The sequence below is a fragment of the Ruditapes philippinarum genome, unplaced genomic scaffold (assembly GCF_026571515.1).
Source record: "Ruditapes philippinarum isolate M1 unplaced genomic scaffold, ASM2657151v2 ctg975_1_1_1_1, whole genome shotgun sequence".
Taxonomy (NCBI): Eukaryota; Metazoa; Mollusca; class Bivalvia; order Venerida; family Veneridae; genus Ruditapes; species Ruditapes philippinarum.
Window position 1 is genome coordinate 165,870 of NW_026858922.1, and position 8,984 is coordinate 174,853.

The following is an 8,984-nucleotide window of genomic DNA, read 5'->3' on the forward strand; positions in this document are numbered from 1 at the left end:
GAAAATAATCGTCCTTCAATTTTTATTAAAATAAAAATAAGTTTCAAATGAATACCATCAGTACAGTACTTCTTAAATCCAAAACAAAATGACACTTTTGGCAAGTGCCAACAAACCAATTTCCAGAAGACATGTATTAAATGCACATTATGCCTTAAAAATGATTTTTTAGATAGGGCAACCATTAGTTGTCCATTAGTTGTATAATGCTTAAATAATGATTTTAGAGCATTTTAGCTGCTCGTCACTTGAAACAACTGCATCTGAATGAGAAATGGTTTGTTATAAAAATAGCAAAATGTAAACAAAATTGTCTTTTGACTTCCATACAAGAAACAAAATACATATAATACGACTAATTGAAAGGAAAGGAGCAGAAGACAAATTGTGTGCAGATACCTGGCCAATGAGTACCTATTTTGGAATTATAACAGTACAGCAACTTTTAATGTTACCAAGAAATAAAAATAGAAGTACTTCTGATGCATAATGTGTCAGAAAGACATTTTCATTTTAAAGAAATAAATATGATATTCATTTATCATTATGTATAAATGTAACGTTATTAAATATCTTACAATTTTGACTTTTTGTCAATAATCAATAATATGATTTCTTTAAACTAAGTAATATATTAAGTCAATTTGAATGTTCGAATATGTCCTTTTCTAATATGTCTGTTATCTTTTATCTTACTAACACGGTAAATAGACAGTTGTCTAAGTATAATACAAAAATAGATTACATAACTGGACATGGAAATATTCACATTCATACCGACCACTCTATAAATGGATAACACATCAAATATTTTAACTATAGGTGAAATATTTTTCATCAAAAACAGATCCATTGACAGATACTTTTTACTTATTAGATTTTGACTGTTCGATTGGTATCAGGTCTTATTTATTATCACATTGTAAACTTGATTTAAAAGTAAAAATAGAACCAATTGGTACATGAGAAATTGACATTACAAAATAGATAGCGAAAATAAAAAGCGATACGTAATGCTTTTACTAAATAAAAAAGGAAATCATATGCACAAACGAAATCGGAGTGTCTTATATACTTATGCTCTTTTCGAAAGCAAGCTGTTAATAATGTTACTCATTTCTATATACATGCTTTAATGATTGTAATATTCTGTCAAATTCTTAAATATGTTTTGTAAATCGACTCTTTTGCATAATCAGGAACATTAATTACCTAAGCAGAAATACTTTCATAGTTCATTTTTTTACATTGATGTGACTGTGTGTGCATGATCTTAAAGTTAAACATATCCTGAATTTCATAATGTAAACAATATTTTTATTATCAGTGTAAAAATATATATGAAATGGGTTGCTCTTTGCAAAACTATAGGACAAAACTTTTTTGCGACAGCAAGTTCGAAAACTAACAATTATTGTTTTGTAAACGCAAAGCTAATAAATCCTGCATCAGCTGAACGTGGATCAATGAAAACGGCTCTTCTCTGTCTAACTAGTGTCCTTCCCACTTCATATGTGGCGTTTTGAACCTTTCTGTTATTTGCAAGAATCTAGAGGAAACAAAAAAAGTGATTGAATTGGCATTCTACAAGAACGTTAATGGTTAACTGATTTTAGCTTTGCATCGCTTATGTTTAACTGCTGTTATCATGTAAGTGTGATCTCGGACCAAGAGTGAAGTAGATTTATCCCTCTGTATAATATTGACAATAGATCATTTATTAACCTAATGAAGAAATTGCTAAAAGTAATATGCAATGAAGTCCAGATAATACGCTTTTATCTTCGACCAACAGTGGCCAAACAGTAACATTTTCTAGCAAGGGCAATCCCAAACACTAATGAGCAGTTTTAATTCTCTGGAGTAACTTTTAGCAAATTAGATTTATTTAATACATTTATATAGGGAGATAATTTTCAGTAAAAATATCTTAAGATATAAAATAAAAATAAAATTAGATTCCAACATTCAATGAACTTTTACAAATAAAGAAGGGAATTTCATGTAATATGGAAAACTAGAAAGATCTGTCAAGTTTTCGCTAAACAGTTGCAGGAGAACTAGGAATGCTTGATATTCTTGACGATTGTCAGCTTTAGCAAATTACTTTTTTTTGCAACTCTATCCATTACAGGAAAATGGCGTCAATATGTTGAATGTATATATTAATTTTGAACAAATAAGTATTAAAATTATGATTAAACCAAATATTTAGAGTGTTAGAAGATCTTCTAGCGACTAAAGGTAGTTATAAAACAACAATGACTTATAAAACACGTTGTTTATGTGATAAAATCTACTAACCTCCATCTGTTTGTCGTTTAGAACAAGTGAAATTTTGCATTCATCCATTGGACACATGATTTGCCAATCGAAAGGAACAGTAAATCCGCCACGGACAGGGTACTGTAAAATTAATCTCGTCTCACTTTCTTGTACGCTGAAGAATCAGTTAAGTGATATTTAATGAAAATCAAAATTCATAAGAAGCGCTTACTCATAAATTGGCAGTAGTATTATTTGATAAATCTGTTCTTGTGTTTCATATACATTTACATAGTAGCGAATTAGGTTCGACAAAATGTAAAACGTGATTTTCATATCTTTTTCATAATTGAACCAGATGAGTGAAATATATATATATAATCTTCTGACTTTTGTAGAGGAAATATACAATCAGCAATTACTCTTAAAATCAAATGATGTGAAACTTCTAGGTAGTTTGAAGCTAGTTGTACTGGCTTTAGCCCAGCGTATAACATACATATGGAGGCTATTCGATGCCAAAAATCCAGCCTTGTTGATCTTAGTTGAACAGTTTGTTAATGGAAAATATACAATTGTATTTCTTTGTATGTAAACTCCAACGTTGCATACTTGGATTGAGTTTGCCGATTTAACATTGTAAACATGCATTTCAACAAAATACATTTTGTTAAACGACAAAACATTAACTGATAGTAGCAATACCAATACTCGAATACTCAAAACAGAAGTTACATTCTTAGCTTTACATTGTCGAACCATCATGATTCAGATCAGCATAATCCAGCTTTACACGTTTTTCAATAGGAGATAAAATAAGCTCCGCCCATTTTCCCGCCCACTAAATCATCGTAAATAAATGTCATTTCCGCTCATTTTCGGTATTTACCGTCGGCGACAAGAAGCGGCGTAGTTTCCGTTTATCATACCTTTAAGGTATTTAGTTACTAAACATAATTCACTTACATGATTGCCTACAATCAGTATCAACGGACTTTAAAGGAATATAGGCATATAGGTTTTAAAACGTTGTAGACACCACATTTCCTGGAAAAAGAAACTTACCCCCCCCCCCAAAAAAAAAAAAAACAAACAAAAAAACACCAGGTTACATACTGTCTGAGGTTAAATATTTTTCAAGGAAGTGAAAACGATTGAAAAGACTATATTCAACGACAAATAAATTTTACTGACGGTATTCCAAGATGCATAGGAATGAGTAACATTTACAGTTAAGCTGCTACCTTACCACTTTCAAATTTTCAAGTCAACATCTGATAAAGATTTTGATACGAGTAATTACTAATACAGACCAAATTCTGGCTGTTGTCTTTCCTAGTAGTACTATTATATTAGTTACCTTAATTCTAGCGTATGACTTGACTCGAATTAAAAATCTTTAACAATAGTAAAATTATAACCAAAGTTGTATGTACCCTTTCGTACATAACTTTTTATTTTTACCATATATTTTTCCATTTTTCCCATTTTGTTTTTCAATAAGTAAAATTCAAATGAGTCCAAATGTATGTGTGTTGATTATAGTCCAAATGTATGTGTGTTGATTATCTATTTATGTATACCTTGTTTATTTTATCTCTTAGAAAGCCATCACTTACAAAACTCAATAGATATTCTGTGTAGTATTTCATGTCCATAAAGGAAGTTCTCTGTTTTTGATCATATAGACAGCAAATCTAGACAGCAAATTTAGGTATCAGCTAATGACAGCATTTATACACATATTTTAGAGCTGTCATTGATCCAGCACAATGCATAAAAAGACCTTAACCTACGCCAGCTTACATATATTTAACAATAAAAGCCTAAATCCAGCCTATGACTCAAAATAACTCCCTATGGAGGTAAACAGAGTTGCCAGGATACACTGAATATTTATTTCAACATTAAAATGGGACAAATTCACAAGTTTTGGTTATACAACGGAATTATCGATAGTAAACTTTGCATTGTTTCGTGGTTATACACTTGGTCAAAAATATGAGTTTTTCTATAACGCAACATAGTCCTTTAAAGAAAGAAGGCACAGACTTATTGTTCAGTTCTCTTTATTCGTGTTGCCAAAAGTGCCTTCCATGTATCGCATTCTAGTACTATTTGCTGAAGGTAAAAAGAAAAACCTTTGCTTAAGAGTATTGCCGTGGCTCACGAAACCCTATCATTGATATCAATGATTAGTGGGGTGTGTCACTATATATGGGAAACATTTCCTTATGTTATTTCACCAACTTTAGTTTTGGCATATTATTATGCTCATTATCAGTATATATGTTGTTACATTTTTACATTATATCTTAACCAATTTAGCATTACTTGAATATCCTGTACTAGAATACGTTTTAACAAAATCAGAGGATGTTCAAAGTCAAGATTGATGTAACAGTTTCTATATAATTTGAAATATTTTTGTACCAGCAAGAGTTACCTCTCTTTATATTCTGCTTTCGTGAAATATGCTCCGCCTATTAATTTTCGTCTATTTCCGTGATAATTCCATATATGGAAGTTGCAAAATCGTTTACAAATGTTAATCGCGTTAGAATGTAAAAGGAAAGTGTGGTGTTGTAAACCTGAGTGTGTCAAGTTGATGCAGTTACATTCTCAACGTCATGATGAACAGCATAAAACGTATTGTGTACGTTCTATCGTTTACATTTCTACATGTTGAAGTTATACATTTATAAATACAGTTTGCAATTTATCTAAGTTGCATGTTAACAGCTTTCATTTCATCAAATCGAGATAATCAAAATGCTTAATACCAGTGCAGTATGTAACTCTCGGATCGACAATTAGATTTTTTCTTATCTGTTTAGTAGAACCGAAGTATGCATTGTCAAGTTTCAAAGGCTGGATTTTTGGCAACGAATAGCCTCTATACATACACATGCATGCGAGGATATCACAGTGTGCTTTAACAACATTACATATGTTAGACAGATCAAAAATATAAAAATGATATTACCTAACTCGGAGCGGAAATCCATCATCAGACTTCTTGTCATTTTCCATGAAGAAATTGCTTAAAAACAAATTTAAATTATCTGTTTTGAGAACATATTTAAAGACCGGTTTGCAAATTCTAAGATAAGTTAACTTCTGGACTGTGTTAAGATGAAAACCTGCATAATATCATGAGTTTATTTCATTTTATGATGGTTTGTTATACTTGAAAATATAAATACACGGTAAAGAGTTAGATTCAGCATGAATAAAACATAAACTTTGTGTTAACTATCAAAGTTATGGCATTTAAATGCGAAGAAAAAACTTTTATAAGTATGAAAGTTAAATCACCCTACACGTGTAACTATAACTCTTTGGCAGTCTATGTAAAAGACTTTACGTGCACACATAAATAAGTAAGATATTATAATTAACACCTACGAAATGCATCTACTACATAATCTTTTCCGTAAATAATTGAACCAAACGAACGTCAAAAGAATATTTAATCAAATAAGTTAATTCATTTTTTTTTTGTATTGTTTACAAATCGTGTCCTGGTACCACACTTGTTGTTAGTGTATATATGCGGGTAAACTACAATGACGTACTCATAACTAACTTGCTTAATTAAAGTAAATTAATCGTTTATGTATCGTTATTTTATATCAGTACATTGTAATCATTCATTGATCTTACTATTCTGAAGGTGGCTTTCGGACAAATTTGAAGTCCAATCTAGACCACATCGTGCGAGGTAAGGAAAGAAGATGTAAGTTTCTGAAAAATGGGTCTATCATTTCTGATGTAATCTTAAAAAGAAACAACAGAAACACATAATAAATTATTCTAAACAATACATCTAGTCACAGCTATATTGTTTTTCTTCATTACACATCTGTCATATTTGCTGACAATAATGAACACAATGGTGATACTCAAAATATTCTACATAAATCTAAATATTTATTGTAAAACTTGAATATGCTGATGACAAGGTCTCAAAGTCAACAATGATTTAAAAAAATATTGTATTTTGAACACAAAAGTCAAAACCTCAGAATAACCATCAAGATTAATAAAGAAAAAATAACAGACACCACAAAAAGCAATTTTTCCTTTCCGCTGCAGCATAAAAACAGTATTTCGAAAACAGTATATTCCGGATATTGTATAACGATGAATAAAATATTATTTTAAAAGTGTGATTTTATAAACGAAAAGAACTAGACTGACAATATGCAGTAATAAATAACGAACAAAAGTGTATAACATTTACACATGTTAGGAAATGTATGAATTTACGTCTGTAGAGATATTTCAATAACTTTTAAGAAAGATTTTCCTTTTATATGAGTGAATAAATAATTAAAAATATACCGGTGGTTGGGATTTTATTTTAAAATACACCTTTTCCACGTATCTATATCCTGATTCCAAAGCATGAGTTTCGTCCGTAAGGTTTTCGCATTTTCCTGTATGATCAGAGAGGCGGGCACCAACAACAGTGTTCTAAAATTGTTGAAAAATAATTAAAAGACAATATACAAAACAACATTTTTTAAGACTCAGACATATGTGTCACTTTTACATTATCTTCCACCAACAAACTCAATTAAACAGAGTCGAGTCTATAATTGTCATATAAAAGTTTTGTTCAAGTGCTTCCGAGGGACAACCCTATTCCATTTTTTTTTAATTCAATAGCACTTGACAGTATCCTTCGCTTAAGATTAACAAAGTTATTAAACTGTCTGTATGAATTGCTAAACAAATTTTATACATAGGTTTCTGCCGATCCAAACAATAAGTTTTGATCATTAATCTATATTATTCAACTTGTATTCTGTCATTTTTATCACAACAAATATACAAGTAATATGTAAAGATTAAAAGGACACTAAGCACATGACTTTGTTTCTATACACAATTAAAAATAATCCTAGTGCACAGATGTTGACCAAAACGAATTTTATACGATCTCCAGCTTCTATACGAATTATCTATCACCGGTCAATATATATTATATGTGTATATATATATACACTTAACAAATCTTATAAGCATGCACCTTTTATGTCCTTATTACTTTTTTGTTTATCAATATATTTTTACAAAATTTTGTGTTCTGACTATTGGCTGCATTTCCACTCATTTTATGTGCTCAAGCATGTCAATTTTAATTATGAGGTGCGTTCATCCATGAACGAACGAAATTCACACAATGCACGAAGTAACTGTGAGAATTGGTGAAATAAAATTGCACATGATATTCTCAGATACGATAGAGATTGACATATCAGAAAAACACCACATGGGTAGATTAGCTATACAACAGCGTGATATAGCCCTAAGATTGGTCAACGCTGGTATACACCAAACAGAGGTTGGTAACATAATTTATTTGTTTAAATAATTATTTTAATTCCTTTGCATTGTGAAAGCCGAAATTCAGTTTTCATCAAAGACGAACATAAAATGCATATTTTTATTTAGTTATTACTTTTCTGTATCATTTGTAGGTTGCGCCTGGAATAGGTGTACACCAAACTACCTAAGAAGGCTTATCATTAAGTACAGGACGACTTCTTTGGTAACCTTCCTCACCAACCCCAAAATTATCTACAACGGTATGTAACATCGATGTGACGACGCTGCCGGGCTGTTATACACAGTCAGGGTGGGCACACACGGTATAAGGACATCATTTTGCAACATCGACTTTCGACACGCATTCACATATTTTAGAAATTTAATCTTAAATTTGTATCCTGAATGAAACATATGTGTCTTTTCTGTATTTATTGAAAATCGGGTAAATATTGATACACCTATGAAACCATTTATACATGAACACTTATAAGATTTGTTAAGTGTACTTACAAATTAGTGTTTTAGGAAAGTTGTCGGAGATCTTAGTAATTTGCTTTTTAGATAGATAAGAAGAAATGTTTGTTTTCTGTTGTTATTTGTGTGTGTATTTGTGTTGTTGTTGCTGTTGTTGTTGTTTTTCAAGGATACTATCTGTAAATATTCGAAGTGATGAGTGAAAAGCTTATACATTTTGTATTATTTTTATTTAGTTATTTATTGACACAACAAAGAATGTTTTATGATATGCATGCTCCTTATTCTGCCAGTATTTACCGACAAAATTATGTATTGAATTCAAAAATACTAATAACAGTGTTAGAAGTAAATATTCCCGGGCTACGGCTAATATACGGATATGATACCGGACTTGAAGCGATTATTATGTTGGCACAGGACAAGATACGAATATTTTTATAGAAATTTAATTAAACGTGTCTTACTAGGGGCTGTTGACTATTTTTATTTACAAAAACTAAAATATGAAAGTCTTGGCAAAATTTCTTCTGTTTTCATACTATAAACAAAAGTGCATTCATAGAATGCAATAAGCCCATGAGTCAAGTTTATTATATGTGAAAAAGTAATCGGGTGTCATATATTACACTGAGGCGGTTCTATTAAACCATCAATGTAATGAGGTCCTACGAGAGTCAAGTTTTTTTTTCAAAATTATTCCTACTCCGGACCTATCTTTTGCTTTTGTTTTATTATTCCATGATTTTGAACATTTCTGCAGAAACTAACGAAACAAATATTTTTTCAATGTGTGATATGTTTACAATGATGACAGTGTTATAATATTGCGCTGTTATAACCATTCTTTTTGCAGCTGTTTAACCATGGTTGTTGATTTTAAACTATGCGGTAAGGTTATTATT

At 30.6% G+C, this 8,984-nt stretch overlaps 1 protein-coding gene across 1 annotated transcript; it reads right to left on the reverse strand.

The window, feature by feature from the left end:
- Nucleotides 1-502: 502 nt before the first annotated feature.
- Nucleotides 503-5,302, reverse strand: LOC132754683 (uncharacterized). Its single transcript, XM_060745341.1, has 3 exons — nt 5,252-5,302; nt 2,305-2,440; nt 503-1,549 (listed from the first exon to the last, which is right to left on the reverse strand). Exons 1-3 carry the CDS (start codon nt 5,296-5,298, stop codon nt 1,412-1,414), a joined length of 321 nt encoding a protein of 106 aa, XP_060601324.1. The 5' UTR covers nt 5,299-5,302; the 3' UTR covers nt 503-1,411.
- Between the last annotated feature and the right edge of the window lie 3,682 nt (nt 5,303-8,984).